Source organism: Fulmarus glacialis, unplaced genomic scaffold (genome assembly GCF_000690835.1).
Source record: "Fulmarus glacialis isolate BGI_N327 unplaced genomic scaffold, ASM69083v1 scaffold6229, whole genome shotgun sequence".
Lineage (NCBI taxonomy): Eukaryota > Metazoa > Chordata > Aves > Procellariiformes > Procellariidae > Fulmarus > Fulmarus glacialis.
The window spans coordinates 20572-39408 of NW_009235322.1; the positions used below are offsets into that span (position 1 = coordinate 20572).

Sequence of the window (18837 nt, forward strand, 5' to 3'; positions counted from 1 at the left end):
GACAAATAACTTGACTGGACCCAAACTATTTGGTGTAAATCAGATCTGGATTTGATTAGTCTCAGTTTTAAAGCACTCCAAGAACATCCGAATGCCTAGAAACTTCAGCTGGACTTCAGTCAGAAAAACGATTCAAAACAGACAAAAAAAGCATAAAAATAACCTCATTGATTTCAGCTACTTTGATGAAAAACACAGGACAAGCTAGAGAAATGGGATCCTAGTTAAGACCTAAGAGCTGTGTAAGGACAAGATCCCAAGTAATGGCTGAAAGTGTTGCCCCTAAGAAAAAACGGAGTGCATTGTAAAAACTAATAGCATGTAGCAAAGGCAGTTTCACTCTGTAGATGGTGTTCATTATACACACCTTCATTTGTAAGAGGAGGTTTATTTTTCTTCCAGCTTTGCTTGCTTCTTATTTCTTTTTATCTTGCCTTCACTGCACACTCGCTCACAGAGTTGCCTTGCTTTTTGTTCATGATCATGAATTTCTTGTGGGAATGGGCTCTTCTCATCAAATACAACTTTCAAGGCTACAAAACAGGAATGAATTCCACATCAAAATCAGTTAGACGTTTGGTGAGGTACACTGCGAAAATCAGGCTGCTGGAAGAGGAAAAAAATAGAAGAGGCATACCTCAAGCACTATACTTCACAGAGAACAACACTGAATTTTCTGCTTCCAGTTCTGCTGACAAGTTTAGCTTTTTGGTAATTTTTCTCCCAGTTAGGGAACCAAGGCTTGTGCAGCCCTGAGGACTGCGCTGTATCCATCTCTCCCTTGCACTCTTTGAGTTTATTGGCCAGGTCTAACAAACCTGATGGAAGAGTGAAGATGTCAGAGGACTTAAATCCTGCAAAACAGGAGAACAGATGGACTGGATGGAGGAGAAAAAGCCTTTCCCTTGGAGAGGTACGGCAGGGTAACTTTGGTGCCAGTAAAAGAGCAGGGGAGGACAGCCCTTCTTTGGAGATGCCCCCATTCCTGGGAAGTCCTCAGCCAGAGCCAGCACCTTGTTGGGCACTGAAGTCAAACCCAGTCAATCCCAAGGGAGAAATCCCTGGGAATGTGCCTTCACTGGTGCTTTTGCAACTGCTTACTATATTTTATTTCTTCCCCACTTAAATCACTGTATTAAAACTAGCTGGAGATCCTGAATCAACCAAAGGGAGAGGCCCCCCTCCCTGTACGTGCTGCCCGTACCAAAACCCTTCCAGTGTCGAGTAGAACTTTGCTTTTTACTTCTTCACAGAGGTTCTGTGAAAAAGTAAATCCCCTGCTCGGCTCAGGGAGACTAGACTGGCTTTTTTTTTTTTCCCTCTTTTTTTTCCTTCTCCAAATCTCCATTCTTTTAATTTATTATAACTTCTATCCTGACATTAAGGACTCAAAAAAAAAATCAAATTATTTTCTATTGAAACAAGAGCATTTAAACTGTTCGCTGAACGTCTGCATGACTGAGCAGGTTTACCCTGCAACCATTTATTTACATGTACACAGCAGGCTGATCTTCAGGGATTCCTCCAGTCCCAGATTAAGGACAAGATTCTTTCTTCTCATGTGCGTATATCTCTCCCACTAAAGTCAGACTAGTTCATGAATAAGAATTAAATGATATTCAGTGAGCTGTTACTATGACACCTGATAGTATCTCATTTGAGCAGTGTAGGCTGGAAGTCTGTACTACTTTCTTTGGGAAAGAGGCCTGAGGAATTAACTTGTTAAGAATTTCATATGCTCGTATATTGTTAACAAGATGATGAGCATTAGCTCATCAGAACATGGATGAGCTGCAGAGATCAAAATTGCTGCAACCATTTAAGCTGAAAGTTCACTTGCGTTTAACAAGCTATGAATCCAGGAGGCACAGACAGAATTTTATTCCCAAGTGATTGTTAACACTGTAGATAGCATTAAAAAAAAAACCAAAATCAAAGGTACACAATACTCACTGAGCCCTGCTCATTACTGCTTGGGCAGGAAACGATACCCTTTGTGCAGGAAACCAAGAAGCAAAAAATTCAAGACAAGTTTTTGTCCAAACTGTGCAATCTTACCTTACAGCTATAATTACAGGTACTTAGCTCTCGGGAAAGCTACAGGAGTTTATCTATTGATTTCCGTAAGCTTAGGATGAAACTTGCAGTGACTTAAAGGATTAGAATTTTAAAGATGTAAGCTGCATTTCTGGCTTCAATTAATTAAAAGATACATTAAGCTCAAAAAAAAAAAAAAAAGCTGATTAATACATTACCAGGGTTTAATACTTAATTGGTATTTCAGATATAAGAAAGCAATTTAAACACACACTTATATGTGAACAGTTTTGACTAGGAATTGTTAAAGTTAGCTGCAAAAAGAATCTGATACCAATTTACCGATACCCTGATCCAAAAGGCAGTAGAGTGCTGCTCTTGGTTTTAATGAGGGATGGTTCAAAGCCTCAAACAACAAATCCGTTCACAGTGCCTATGCCTACAGCACAGCCATTACAGGAAAAATTCTTAATAATCAGTGTGCTTGAGGTATAACTGTGCCCACAATACATTAAAAATACTCAGTGGCACAAATTGGACCGACGTGACAGAGATTTGTTTTAACAATCCAGCTGTTCCCTCTGTACAGTGGTCACTGAGAAGCCAAGTCCACTTAGAAATAAAATACAGATTTACTAACAGCTGTGCCTATGTAGTTTGATAATGGTGGTATTCACACATAGCAATTACACTTCATTCAAGTTTTGCTTTTAAAATTGCACTGCCCACGCTATTTTTATGGCATTATCTCTCATTTATCGCTCATTTTGAGCAACTCACAGGGATGCGGGAAGTGCAAGACTTATTCTTTTGCTTGACGAGGATGAGCTTTGGATAGTTAAAGCTCAAATAGTGGGAAAGTTCTGAAATGCTGGAATTGTTTATATTAAAAGCACAGTATTTTAGACCTTGCCTTTCACAGGAAAAGCAGAGAGAGGTGGGGAGAGACAGGGAGTGAGAGACAACGCTCGTGAAATCCTTACTGAGAAATAACATCCCTTGGTCAGATGAAAACAGGCACCTGATTAAAAAACCTGAAACTCATAAGACAATTAATTCAGCTTCAAAGTATTTAATTTAAAGATTGCACATTTGGCCTTGCTGAGTCAGCTGCAAAGTGTCTAACACAATTTGGTTCTTTCACCTCATTTCTTTCCCCAAGCTTAGCTATTGACCTTTGCTATCCATCTCACCGAAAGCTGATAGTGTCTCACAGAAGAGCACCAAATACTGACCTTCGAATAGCTGATACTCCTATCTACAAACTACGATCAATTGAATGCTGTAGCGTGCATGGTTATAAGTGTCACGTATCCTTCATCCCATAGTCAGATTGGTAGCTATTATGTTTTGAGACGAGGTTTTCTAAAGGATGGGGAGAAACTGCAAAGCCAATTGCAAAGCCGTCAGAAAAGCTCATCAAGAATGCAAAGACACTAATGAATGCACAAGTCAGCTTCTTTAATGAATCAAATTAAGCAGTTATACAAACTTTGCCAAGAGCCAGCTTGGCTTGAACAGTGAAAGGTGTCTCTGAACCAAGTCGACACCTAGATAGCAAATACCTGTTTTAAGGAGGCTGATACTGCTGGCATTTTATTGGGACTTTGTTTGTTTAGTAGGAACACCTGAAGCAGAACATTGTGTCTGAAGGTGCTTGGTAAAGACAGAGTACAGAAGCAATTGGGTTTTTCCAGCCTTCTTTTTAGTACTATGTTGACTTTCAAAACATTTCCAACTTTGTTCCGTTTCATCAAAAATTTATTTTAATGGCCAATTAAGCCATCGCCAGGCACTTACACATTCAGCATTGGAAATGAGGAGTTGTCTGATGCTGCTGGGTTTTGACTGTAACTACACCAAGGAGAAAATTATTTCTTAAGTTAGCTGAAGCAGCCTCTTGCCCAGCTTTCATTCTCCCATCTTCAGTTGTTTGACAGTTGAATGAAGCTTATGTTTTCCAAATGGACTGCGGGAAGTCTCTCATCTCATTAAACATCATACCTGGGCAGAAGTCATCTGGTACAATATCCAAATATTATTTCCTTCTCATACTCTTGGATGTATTTTTTAAAAATCTGTTCACAAATTAAAATCCTTTTTCTTCTGTCAAACAAATTCAGAAGTTATTATTTTAGACTCATTTTTTCAATTAACCTGTAAAGCCTGAGCCAGTGCCTGATGAAAGAAGTTCTGGTTTTTCCAGTCAAATTCAGTGGGTTATGGAACATGCCCTTACAAAGTAAGAAGTTGTTGAGATAGGATTATATGTCTTACTACTTACTTGAAGCCTCAAATCAGCTGCTAAGCAATAAATCTTGGAGTTTTCTATTACCTTCATCTCATTTTAGCACAGATGGTAAAATCTAGTGACCTTTATTTTTTGCCTTTCTGTGCTGAGAGCTGGAATAATGAGAAAATAATGAAGGTCTACTTATTTTCCAACAGGCTAGGAAGACTCAGATTTTCAGAGCTCCACTCCTCTGTCTTTTCCCTAAAGTATTTCTCAGGCAGAAGAACAAAGTCAGGCTCATTCGTGCCATCAATCTCTTTAAGGGCTCCAATATTCAATGACTTAAGCACACCTTAAAAATCCAGGTTTACTGAAAAACCAAATGCAATTGTGCTTCTATGATGAGTTAACTTTTCCCATCTAATCTTCATAATATTACTCTACCAGGCAGACAATATAGTTACAGGCAAAAAATGTTCAGGACCTCTAAACAGATGTGTAGGATAAAAACATGATTATTTTTTGCTCCTTAAGACACAGTTAATTCTTTACTATCTTTTATCGGGGGAAAAAGTTATCTTTCTTTCCTAAAACCAGCTTCCACTTCAGTTAGAAAGCCCAAACTCTGCCTGCTCTAGATGGGATCCTTCCTAAATGAGATGAACACAGCTGGTACAGTAAGTGCTGAGAAATTGGGCCAGCCTCTTGAGGATAACTAATAGTGCTAATTACTACTTCGTTTTGTGAAAACAAGTCTGTACCAAGAAAAATGCACGTGCTATGTTTCATTTGTTGCTGAAATATTAAGATGTCATTTGAAACAGTGATACTAGGAGAGCCAGTTGGGCCCATATCAAAAGCAAAAATGTCTGTGGCACAGCTGTAATAAATCTGTACCTGGCTGCAAGTCACATCACTCACGGGCTCCCCAAGCACAGCAAACTGAATGCAAGCATCTCCCTCAAGGTCAGGCTCACAGGAGGAATCTGTACCTATTGATCTGGGGAGCAGCTATCCACCGTTTGCTTGCCAATGTCGACATTTAGATGTTACACACGCTGTGAGCTTCCATCTTTTTCTTAGCTATAGAACTGAGATTCATCCGTGTTTGAAAAGCATTTGGGGGGGGGATATTTTTTTATATACGTACATTTTATATATTTATTTTAAGATATTTATATAGTTATATATGTATATATGTATATAAATATGACATGAAGCAGACCTTTAGGGAAGAACACAGAATAAAAGTTTTATTGCCTGCCAGCTATGTAGCAAGCTTTAAGCAGCCACAAGAACACTTAAGTAGCGCTCTGCTTTTAGATAGATACCTTTTATAACATGGCTGAAGAAAGAGGTTTGAAACTATAGCTGTCCTTCAGTGGGAAGGTTCTTATTCTTTTGTTTTATCCATTCTGAAAAGACAAATTAAAAACCAACCCCAGAATATTCTCAGAATGTGCTTATACATACGTGTAACTAGGGAAACTATGTCAAAATAGCAGTTGACCACTTCACTGCTTCATGTTGTTTTAGCATTTGAAAGTTTCTTTCTTCCGTGAATTTTTCCCAGAAAAATGAAACACTTTTTGGCTAAAGTATAAACAGAAAATCCAGAGAGTAACATGTACTCTCTGCTCACCCTGAGATGGCCCCCCTTTTCAGGAATAGCCGCTGTTTCCACAATAGGATGAAGGGATGGGACATACAAATGTGTTTGCAATTCTGTGCACTTCTGTCTCAGCGAGCATAAGCAACAGAACTAGTTCTAGTAATTTATGGTCAGATCAAAAGCCCTTTAAATCCAAGAGGAGGTTTCTTCACAATTTTGGAGGGCTTCAGATCAGGGAGATAGCTATTTGCAAATCACATGTGAAACAACCCACTCGTCGTGCAAATACAAGCTAGATGTTCAGCAAGTGAGCCAGAAATTCACTGGCTCACTTGCTAAAGTGAGCTCCTAATCATCTTTTTTTAATGAAGTTTGAATTATGTAAAAATTAACTGATCTAGAGGTTTATACATTACCATAAACGTCTCCAAAAAAGAACATAGTCTCAGAAATGCCTCACATCACTGCAGAATTGGAAACTAGGACATGTTGGTGTGATCCCAAAGCAATTTTTACTAAAAGCACTATTTCTGAGGAATCTGGCTCTAACAAAAGAGAGAATCCCTCATAAGGCCACTTTCTAGTAAAATATCTACAAGAACACGCAAAAGCCAGTTTCTTTTTCATGTGCTTGTAAAAATGTACCAAAAGTGGAACAACTTGATCTATTTATCTTTAGGCACTTCTAAAACTCAGACAAAACCCCCTCTGCCGTCCCCTCCCTAAAGAGGTCTCCCCAGGCACCCGTTGGGCTGGGAGGTGGAAGAAGGGGCTGGCACCTCTCCCTGTTGGTTACACGGTTGGGAAGAGGCAAAAAATGGCAATGCCTCGGAAGAATGCAGACCCACAAAATGGCACTTATTTAGCAGTTTGCTATTTTGTTATCAGAATATTAAAAACGACGGTGTTGGGTCCAGTTCAGGTCTGGTTTCTAACTGCTTCATAGAGTGAAATCTAGGGGGAATGCTCTTGTCGTGGTTTAACCCGGCAGGCAGCCAAATACCACGCAGCCGCTCACTCACTCCCCGCCCCCCCCGCCGTGGGACGGGGAGAGGAGAGGGTAAGAGTGAGAAAAACTCGTGAGTTGAGATAAAGACAGTTTAATAAAACAGAAAAGGGAGAATAATAATGATAAACTATACAAAATAAGTGATGCACAATGCAATTGCTCACCACCCGCGCTGACCGATAACCAGGTAGCGATCGGTACTTCCTGGATCACGCCTACCATTCATATACTGAGCATGACGTCACATGGTATGGAATACCCCATTGGCCAGCTGGGCTGGCTGTCCTGATGATGTTCCCTCCCACTTTGTGTACCTAGCTCAGTCAGTAGGCATGGGAGCTGTCCTTGGACTAGGAGGGCACTTAGCAACGACTGAAAACATCAGTGTGTTATCAACATTCTCCTCGTACTAAATCCAAAACACAGCACTAGCAAGAAATTTAACCCTATCCGAGCCAAAACCAGGACAGCTCTGAAATTAGAGTCTAGATTTAAAGTATATTAAAAATGTTTTTCACTCGGTGTTCTTTTTATCTGCTGTTCAGTCTTTAACAAATACTTTATCCCATATAGAAATAACCCCACATATAACAAAATTACCTTCAATTTTAATTCATTTTGATGATTCAGACGGTATTGCTAAGATTAAATTTGTGAATGCTATCTAAAAAGTATTTTCATCCTGTAAACGTTTCAAGATTTTATGTTCAGAAAATTTAATGCAAGGACGTATTTTAGTACAATTGCGTTTTACTCTGCTTGTATTTTGTATAGTCCATGCTACAGAAGGCTATTGAAGAATGAAATGCTTAAAAGCATACCAAAGCAATAAAGATTAATACGTATTGTCAGCAGGACTAAATATTATCTTTCGTAATAGCATCTAACAAGCCACCCATCATTTTTGAGAAAATAGAGTGTATAAATGTAATCATAAAGCCATGTACACTATATAAGCAAACAGGCATGACACTACACCATCCCCTTACATTTCAAGGAGACACTTTCTAGCACATAGGCAAGATGCACTCAGCACCTGACATCTAGGCGATGCCGGAAAATTCCATTTGCTCTTTGCACATCGCATGAATCCATGTTCCTAACTGGAGGATGGGGAAAGCAAAGCATGAAAAACTTGATACAAGCACATGAATTTACTTAAAATATAATTTCTGTTACGTTAACAAAGAAATGGTTCAAATTGGAGACAATTTCAATGTTTTATTTTAACATAAAATCTTGAAGTCTTCCAACATTTTCCAGAAAATTGGGTCTGAAGTGTCCTATATTTTTTGGCTTTTTGTCCAATTTTGACATAATAGGTTAAAGCGTACCGCTGCATAAATCCACTTGTTATAAGTTACTTACAAGTAAAATTACTATTTATCCTCCGTAACAAAATTAGGAGATTCCTCTTCAAGAAAAGGAGTTGCTTTTCTTTGTGTCTTCATCCTCATCAGCCTTTTTTCTTGTATTTCTTTTTGGTAACACCCTTCCTGTGAAAGGCAAGATTTTCAATTTGCTGATTTGCTTCCTGAAAGTATGGAGCAGAGAGTTGCTTGAAGCTTGAATGATTTCTTGTAGTCTTCAAATAGGCACTCTCCTATGTATAAATATATCATTTGTCATCCTTTTCCCGAAAGAAAAAAAAAAAAGAGAGAAAGAAAGCAAGCACATCTCTCCCTTGAGACATCCGTAGAGCTATAGTACTTCTTTCTACCATGGCAGTTCTTAAAAGTGCTGTTTTTAAAAGCCAGAATAACTACCGTACCACAGCTACTTTTTATTTGTATTTCATATGTCTACCCAAGTACTGTCTAAAGAGGGAAAAGTTGTTCCTAAGATATTCCAGCCTTCCACAGAAAGAGCTGGTGCAGCTGAACAGAAGGAGTGGGCTGGGAACCTTCCGAGGGGGACGCAGACAGCAGTCCTGGTCGGAACAGAAAACACCCGGCTATCTGAATACAGGCAGGAGGAGCCTGAAAGCTTCCCGAGAACCATTGCTCACTGCCTGTGGTCCTGGCCCTGGAGGGTCGATATGGAAAAGTCCCCTTCTGCTAGTCTCTTGTTGTGGTGGGTGGGAGGGGGAAATAGTTTTTCTTTAGCTGCCTGGTTGAACGTGAGAGTCAGTAAAAGGGCTCCCGTGGACTTCACTCGATAGCTTAGACCTGACGTTTGAAGCTTTGCTCCATTTTTCCCTTTGCTAAAAACAAAACAAACAACAACAAAAAAAGCCACAAGTAAAACCCAATCCCTTTGCACTTGTCCTCTCGAATTAGAGAACAAAAAAGATACAGTGGACTGATTTCCTTCCGCTCTACCTATAGATGCCATACTTTCCTGCCATACCTCCTGACCTGTTAGGAGATGCTGACTCACTGTATCAGAAGCCATGATCATGGATCCAACTCCAGCAGGAGCATCACGCCCTGCCATCAGCTGCCTCCCCAGGGTACTGCAAAGCTTCCGCAGGAAACACGGCTTCTTCCACGCTCCTCCTAACACACGTGTGGCCAAATAGGCAGGCTGAACAATTCTGCATTGAAGCAGCCTCTGCTGTGCACGAACTCATCGTTCCAGTCACTTTTTAAATATTGAATGGGACAAATCTGCAAATAAATTTCATCCACATGAAATACGTATTGCAAGTTGGTTGCTAGAAGCATTCATTTCCCTGAGCAATGCAAAATGCAAAAGAGTTACAGCACAAAAAATGCTCTTTCAGAAATTTAAGCTTTATTTTCTATTCATGAATACTGTAATACAAAGTAAATCTCTGTGTAAACAGTTTTCTTTATAGGAGTGAAAGTAACTGGTGAAACTGCATATAGATGCAGGAGAAAAAAAAAAAAAATCAATAGCCCTATGAACAGATTTCTTCAAACATAGTAAATAAATCCGCAGCTTTTCAAATCTTTTTGTAGACGTGATGCAGATTCAAAGAATGCCCAGTAAAACCAACAGAGAATATATTTTACATTCTCAAGATAGAAAACAGCTGAAGACACCAGTACAAAACCAAAATGTGCTGTGACGTATGTCCTATGCAACCTCACTGACTTTAGAGCAATTTCATGGGCTATAAATCTGTACATATTATGATTCTACGTTTGTGGCCAGGCTGGATTTAGACTATTTAAATTCCCTGTCAGTATCAGTTATGATCAAACCATTTCGCATAAAAAGTGAAATGGATCCATAACAAGACTTAATGTTTTGTTGTTTGAAAAACTATTCCAACATGCAATTAAAAACTCCAAGGTCTCTGAACTGGGTTTTTTTTTTAGTAAGAGAAAATTAAAGACTCTTACATACTTAATAAATCAGGGCCATTAATAACCCTCCTTTTCCCTAAAACTCATTTAATTCATTATAGACAAATTGAGCCAAGCCAGTGTACAGAAAATACTTTAAAACACCTGTCAATGAAATATCCCTTCTAACATCTAGGAAGAAAAGCCTCATAATAGCTTGCTGAAATCGGTGTGTCATTAAAATCGCCTGCAGACGTTGTGTGCCTTCTAGAAGTCCTTCTTTAAGCACAACCACGTTGCTGTTTTAGTCACTGCGTATCTACAAGAGATATTCCCAGCTTTTATCAAGGAGCTTGTGTTTGTAAATAAGCATTACAAAAACTCACAGCTAATTTTCTCATTTTTGTATTTAACTGCTTTATGAATCCCAATCTCTTTTGAAGAGAACTTGCACAATTGTACAATTTTATTATAATGAGCTAAATTCTGCCATCCTTCATCATGATAAAGAGAATCATATCCCGGAGATTAATCACTGAATTTCAGTAGGACCATTCATTGACTAATGATCAAACTCAACAAACAAGGCGGCAGATGGTGGCCATATGAGATTCCTAGTGCCTTCTTTAATGAGCACAAAACACAGTCTCTACCTCATTTGCACATCCCAGCCACTACATCAATGAGTTGTCTACACACGAGCAGCTGTCTAAACAGAAAAAGCGTTGCCTAATTACAGGGCCAGATCCTTAGCTAACATCGATTGTTCTTGCTCCTTTTAGATCAGCAGAGATGGAGAATTTAGATCACCTAAATATTGGGTTTATGACTTCTGGAGAGGGTCTGTGGGATTGCAGGATCATCACCTTTTCCAGGGAGCCCCAGGGCTGCAACAACCAGCTCCCCAGCAGCGTTGGCAATAACTCTACACCAGCTTACCCAGGATACCGGCATCAGCAGCGGGCTGAAGAATAGACCCCTAAAAGCTCAATAAGCTTATTGTTCCTTTGACATATCAGCGACATTCACAGTGTTGCAAGCCCTCCTCATCTAAAATATTTAGCTCCTTAGAAGCAGTCAAACAGATATGCATCCTAGCTGGCATATACACGCAGTAAATCACTAATTTATTTCTTACAGCCCTCCTGGGTGCTGTGTGTGTTGAGACAACTGCATTCCTAGAAATGGGCATAAATATCTCTATTTATTTTCCCACCATACTGACTGGGGAGTTGGGGAGAAGGAGCCAGAATAGGAATCATATAGAGAAAATGGCTTGACAGATTCTCTCAGTACACTTCCTTCAGTGGAGTACTCGACATTATTTCTCGTCTACTGTGCTACAGTTTAGTGTGGGCCATAATTACAGATTTCCAACTGGCATAATGATTATTATATATTAGATGTTAGTCTGTAAAGACTGTCAAACAAATGAAATTGTCAGGTTTTGAGTAGCCTTCAGGGTAGGGCTCTGGAAGACTCAGTTTCATGAGCAGTTAGACTTACAATGAAATTGTCAGGTTTTGAGTAGCCTCCAGGGTAGGGCTCTGCAAGACTCAGTTTCATGAGCAGTTAGACTTATTTATAGTCTAGAACTAAACAAGGCAGAAATTAAGGGAATGCTCCTTGCTGAAGGTAATGGTATGAAAATGCTGAGGTAGGTCTGTGACAGTAGCCACAAGCAATAGCCTTGAGAATATATGGAAAGTGTGGAGGTGAACAGAGTGAGCACCACCTCAAGGCTGCCTTTTGTCACTCTGACAGGATAAAGTCGTAAATAATCCCCCCCCACCAAGTCAACACTCAATTATCAGTAATTTAGTAGCACCCGGGATATTGTATGTACAGGAAAATATAGCATGTCACCTCCAGTTCTCAACAAAATCACTTGGCTAAGTTGCTTTTTCTCCTGATTTGGATTGCAGAGGCTTTGAAGGATTGAAGTGCAGACATTTAAGGTAGACATTTTCCATACTGCTATTCCAAACAACTCTTCCAACATAGCTCCCCGGACTAAACAACACTAACTTTAAATGAATCAGCCAATCTTGAGCCAAACTTACAGGGGGAAAAAAAAAAAAATCTTACCAAACCTAATACATACATGTGCTGTATGAAAGTTCACCTTAAAAAGGGTGACAGAACTTGCATTCCTATATGGGTGGAACGCTGGTCACTGGGGGGCAAAAAAAAAAACAAAAGGAAAAAAAAGTGCTTTTTATAAAGATCAGACTATTAAAATACTGGTAAAGGTCTCCTAAGAAAGTGAGAAATGGGGCTTAAGGCTTTTGCTGTTCTGTATATCACTGTATATCACCCCCGCCTTGGAAGGGAAGAGGTTTCATGTCAGGTTCTCATCTGGGAAGAAGAGCAGTGTATCACCTAAGGGCGATGCAGAGTTGTGGCGTGAACGCGAAGCTCTTGCATTACAAGGTTCACGGTTGGGAACATCTCAGAAATGCCCAGTGCTGACTGCCTGTAGACTTTGAACTAGTTTCCTGCCCGGATTGATTCCTTCAGTCTTTGAGACGGGAGGATGGGAGAAACGGGGAGGAGTGAGGCATTTCTCACTGCCCCTATTAGGCCAGTAATAAGGTACATTCTCAAGGGCTTTCAGTTCCTGGCACAAGCTTTGGCTCGTGTCTTCCCTCAGTGCCTGTGTAATTGCCAGTTCTATTAGCAAAAATTGAACTTGCAATCTTCAGTATCAAAAAGCATCTAAATTAAAGGCTGAAATGTTTTACCTGCTATCTCTGCTACAATGAGCTGCTAAGGAACACGTGCCAACTAAGCCAGTGAGTTATTTAAAGAGCTAAAAACATACTGATTCAAAATGAAATCAATGAGGAGTAAAGATTACATATAGCACTGCATTTGAAATCTTTTTTTAAATTCTTTGTGTGTACATTGTACTTTCAAGCAATATTTACTGCACAAAAAATGTTATTTTGATGCCTGTACAATGATACGAACCCAACTATCCTTTCAGTCCCTACACACCTCTGGGGGGAAAAAAAAAATACTTATCTTTGAAAAAAAACTTGTCCACGGTACACAAGCTCAATATAAACATACATTTGTCCTTGACTCTCGAAATGATCCGATTTGGTCACGTCTGGTAAGTCATACAGCTTGGCCACCAGCCAGCGCCTGGGTCCTCCCGCGCGGGGATAGAGCCAGCCTCGTGTGATAACGAGGGCACGTTCTGGCTGATCTACGAGGCAATAAACATTCTGCTATCTGTAACGAGAGTACGTGGCAGTAAAATGCAGTACGGAGGGTATGATACTGATATCGACCCCCCTTTCCCTTCTTCAGCTTGAGCAGAAAATTGCTTCACGCTGTTCAGGTGGAAGGCTGTAATTACCCTCATAAAAGATGCACAAATAAACCAGTCACAAAGAAATTAATCTAGTCACGCCTTACTACTACAGAGAAGTGTTTTATCAGTATTGTCTTAAACATGATTATTATTTCTAATAGGTTGAACCGAATTTTGAACTGAGTTGCCATAAAAACGCTGTCTGCTGACAAATCAAAGGATAAAACAGTAACTGCCACAAATACTGTTTCCCCACCCGCGCTGAACACTGCCCCAGCCTGCAGCAGTACCAGCCTTACGGGATATATGAGATCATCAGCAGACACATCAGTGATATTATTTATATTGTAGCTACAGTGACCCAAATATATACAAAACCATATGAGTATCTCATAACGTTACCTACAAAGTGCAATGACATCCTAACCTCAAACGATATTCAGATCTACAACATGGGTCCATAGGTCTTACCACCCGAAGAAGTGGTGTCGATGCTTTTCCAACGAACAGAGCTTAAGAAGATGTCAGCACTTGCACGGAATTGTATGAAAGCCAAGGAAATTTCAGTTAAGCACTGCACTGATACAATCCTTGCCATTTCTGTTTATCTGTTGATTGGAAAGAAACAAATTGAACCAGACGGTAAAATCTGTATCTCCCCAAGGGACTGCAATAGCAGGATTATATAGGATACACGTGGACATGGCAAAGTTACAATCAGGGAAAACAGATAGCTGTCTTTACCTATGGTAATTTAAGATGACTTTTACCAATAAAAACAGGAGATAGAAATAATCAGCAACAATAATCTTTTCTTTAATTTTAGCATTTGTTTTTAGGAAGGAAAAAAGGCAAATCAGTCCAGTGATCCCAGCTGAAAAATGATAGGCTCAATAGCCTGGTAGGAAGAAAAATAGACTGATCTTCACCAAAATAGAGGCCTTTCAGTCCTTTCTAATGTGCAGATTACAAACAGAATTCAGTCCGTCTGCAACAATATTTTCCATAGTACAGCAACGTTTTATTGTCTGTAGATTAACATTGACTTCCTACTCACCATGCCAAATAAAACTTAACTTTATTTAAAAGAATCAAAGCCATATCTACAATTGGAAAAAGCAACAACTCATTGAAAGGACAGTGTAGAAAATAAAACAAACTCCGTCACTCTGGTTAGAGCCTTGAGTGCCCGTCCGAGAACACAGATGAGTTGTTCTCAAGCAGAAGCCACCAGGACGTTGGCCTTTTAGCGCACCGTGAAGCCCGGGGGGACTGACTGGCTCCAGAAAGCTCAGGCAGAATCTCAGTACTCGAATGGTTCCAGAAAGCGTCCTGACAGCTAATAGGGATGCATTTCATCTTGTTGTTAGTCACCTGTATTTTGACTGTATCTAAACCAGTTCCCCAGTCTCCTACTATGGTCAATGGCTCTTCAGAGAGCAGTTCATCCCACCCACGTAAGAACATAGTCGGCCTATGCTGATTGGAGACAAAAAAAAAAAAAAAGAAAAAAAAAATCAAGACAAGCATTTAGATGATTGAATTTGGGTGAGGTGAAGTTTAGACCCAGGTCTCAATTGAAAACAATGTAATAATGAATATTATTCTCGGTTCATTGCAAGCAGCACAGATTCAGAGGTTCAGAGGGAGTTTTAGCTACTTATGAGCCATGATTATTTTGCAGGCATGTGTGAACAGCAACAGTATGTTCCCACCTTGCAGCTGGGAGGTATTACATAGAAGCTGCAAGTACTATAAATACACAACACAAAATATAGAGAGAGGTAGCATGCACCCCTGGTACTAAAAGGCATTTTTCCCCATTTCCAGCGCATTGCCGATACATTATATCGAGCATGCTTTTGGCCATAACTGGGTATTTTCCTTGCTGAATTTATATTCTAAAAGGCACATAAAGATATTTGTCTTGAAAGTTTCAAAGGAGACAAAAGCAATTTATCCCTCCATTCCTCATCTCAAAGTGAACAACTGCTGCGTAAGTCATCTCTTCAGATAAAGCAACATCTGTATTCTTTGAAATTCTAAGTTTACAATTGAAATGTTTGCAAATTATGTCTCAATATTTTTCATAATAATGGTATAAAAATTTAGCAGAAAAGTGCTTTTTATAATTTCAGTTCTTCGATGACCTTGAACCATTTTAAGGTGCACTTTCTTCTCTACTATAAAGCAAAGAGAACAAAGCCTTGGGAAGCCAATATTGCGGCAATCCTATGCTGTACGCACCAATCTTACAATAGCCTGAATATGGACAGACCCATGGCTTGAAACAGGATTTGTTGTGCAGAACTGGTGCCTTAGTTTGCAAGAGTTATGGGACGGCATTTCTTCAGCTGTGCTGCAACTTTTAAAGCAATATTCAGTGACGTGCAGCCAGACCTAAATCTTCTTCCTGCACTGAGTTGCCAACCAGCCAGTGAGTTAGTAAGCTTTGAGAAAATTAGACTTTGATAGATTTTTATCTTAAAAAAACTGAAGCAAATGATACATTTCAACAATATATCTTTTCCTGCTTTTTCTTGTAACATGTATGGTACCTGTCCCAACATGTAACCGTTATCATCCTCTTCAGTATCAGGATCTGGGAGATGTCAACTGCTCTGTTCTTTCCAACACTAAGTTTATGATGACAGTGAAATCAAACTTCTAATTAAGAAAAAAAACCACTTAGTATAGGCAAAGCAGAAAAATGCTTTAGTAATTTCAGAGTCAATAAAGCACTGAAGGAATACAGCAAAAACAAATACGATACAGGCAAAAAAAATAGGTGACAGGAATTACTAAGTCACATACTACTATGACTAAGTCACATACCTCCCATTATGGATTTTCTTCCGTCAAGACACAGAAGAAAGGAGCACAGATAGTATCCCCCATTTTATGGGCAGAGGAAACAGACAAAAATTAAATTTCATGTTGCAGGTCATGAAGTCAGACAGTAAGAGAACTGTGAGGCCAGATATGAACCAACGATATGATAGAAGATGTAAATTTTATCCAAATCCCCATGCTTCTGTTTGCACAATTCAATGCTTTGAAGGAAACTCCTCTCTCTTTCAGGTAATCCTATGCGTATTCAGCAATTCTGACATCTCCAGAATAGGACAGACTTACCGCTCTCAGGCAGAAGCATCTATTTCGTGTGCAATAAAACTAATGTTCTGGGACGTATGAGATTCAGCATGTGTTACATAGATTGCTCTGGCTATGCGCACTGTCTGGGATTGCAGGGTACTGTCAGCTTGGCTTACGAGTTAGAATACTAACCAATGGTATAGTAATTAGTACTCTGCTACCTAAGCAGCGGCATTGATAGGTCCCTGGGGCCTCTATCCCCTTCCAGAGGGCTGTAGACACCCCTCCAACCTAACGCCTCCCTGTTTTCTCCATCACTGCTCATAGGGCTTTAGAGATACCTACCTGTCGCCATTGGGTAGGCTAAGGACTAAGGGAAAATTCAGGTCAGTGATATGCCCCCTCCTAGATCAATGCTCATCTGTGCTCGAACACGCTCACATTCTATGCAATGATTTTTTTTTTTTTTTTCACGTATAACTGAGTTTTCCCTGCACTAGCCCAACACCATGCTAAAACCCAATAAAATAGGGTCTGTACGTTGCCACGCACCAATATGTGCTTTTCCTAGGCTGATATTCATTAATTTACAGTCTGGCTTCTACAGATTAAAATAGCTTTTCAAAAGATGCAATTTTGGGAAATATTGGTAGTACGTCTCATTTTAAATGTAATATAATTCATGCAGCCATAATTTATATTGACAGTAATTTCAGATAAGATGTATTCGCCATTAAAGCTGGAATGCATTTCACCTATTAGCATTCCAGCTATGCATATTTCATAGCAGGAATCTATTTCAAAGGTGTTGCATTTGTTTTATGTAAGTGAGATTCAGGGAGGCTTCATCTTCAAGTTTTATTTACAAGACAGAAAAACTGAAATAAGGAATTCCCTTGCTATATCATCCCTACTGGAAACACTTGACCTCAGCTCCAAGACACTAATTTAAAACTCTTATTAAAATTTGGACTTCCCCTAGTTTGTTCTTTTAAGAGCACCACCGTTGCAGCTGCTTTTTTCTTATTATAACTATTTAAAATAGGGCTATGGTTTTGTAATGCTACTTTTTAAAAGTCACAATGGAATACAGGTATAATACATAGAAGACCTAATAGACCTAAAGTTCCAAGACAGAACTTTTGTATTTAGACAAGTCCTAATGTCCCTTTAAGACAAGCCTCTTTTCCAGGAAATGCATATTATTATTACTATTTATTAGGGCTTCCCACTTCTCTGAAGTAACCTTCCTCTGAGAGCACTTCTTATTAGACAAAGCCAAGAGTGTAATTCACATTAACCTCGGCATCAGCATTCCGGATAATGGGGAGAGATAGAAGGGCATTAGCTTGATCTTTGTTACAAGACTGAGATCAAGGCAGCAAGAAAAAAACATTTAAAAGAATTTGCCATTATATAGAGAAGTTTCTGCCTGTGAGGTACCCCCAGATACCAGAAATACTTTGAACCGGTACATTCAATTTTGACTGCCCTGTTTCCTACAGCTACACGGCATACACCCAACTTTCAGTGAGTTTGTGTAGACTTAAGTCAGTCCTTTTGTCCAGTCCCCTGGATAAGCCAGATATACAATGTTTTTGGAACCAAATCTAATGACTTTCTAAAGCATCGCCAGAAAAGTTAAGCAACAGCACGGTCTAGCGAGCAAGCACCACGCTGGGAACCACAAGACTGATTCCTTGGCCAGCTCAGCTGCTGAACTTGTGCATTACTTTTATTAAGCTAGCACGCTTTCCACTACCACCCTTTGCTCTGCAGCACTGTGAACTCTCTGCATATAGATTTTCTGCTAGCATCTGCTTTTATATATGATGTGTTTTATTATAGAGCTAGTAAATGAAATTGGCTGTGTCAGAGCTGGCCCCCTCTGAAGAACTCAGTTTGGTCAGTAAGTCAGAGTTTAGTGTGTGTTCAGGTTAAAAATTAACAGTGCTATATACTGGCCAGTTCTTTGTGAAGCTGGTATTTTCACCTGGAGCATATATGGCAAGGTCCAAGACTAAAGCTTCCTTCACGTGGTGGTTTGCAACATGGCCAAATGTTTGAGAACATTACAAACCTGTTTAATTGTTACCGCTTTTTAACACACCAATATCTGAATACACACTGCCAGTGTAGAAACTAGCAGGTTACGACCTTTACCAGCATAGCTCCCATTTCAAAATCTTGATCTGGCAGTGACAAATGTATTAACCAGTGGATGACACATCTCTCTAACTGATGAGTACTCCAACTAAATGTCCTGCTTTGGTT

The 18837-nt window shown here is 39.6% G+C and overlaps 1 protein-coding gene across 1 annotated transcript in view; it reads right to left on the bottom strand.

Moving 5' to 3' along the window:
* Positions 1 to 434: 434 nt before the first annotated feature.
* Positions 435 to 18837, bottom strand: part of WDR49 (WD repeat domain 49) — a gene marked incomplete at its 3' end in the record, with an annotated part of 31309 nt that continues 12906 nt past the window's right edge. Inside the window, 7 exon segments of the mRNA XM_009585990.1 lie at positions 435 to 533; positions 3768 to 3775; positions 4484 to 4622; positions 9249 to 9389; positions 11012 to 11109; positions 16026 to 16134; positions 18813 to 18817. Coding sequence (XP_009584285.1) covers positions 435 to 533; positions 3768 to 3775; positions 4484 to 4622; positions 9249 to 9389; positions 11012 to 11109; positions 16026 to 16134; positions 18813 to 18817 — 599 coding nt within the window.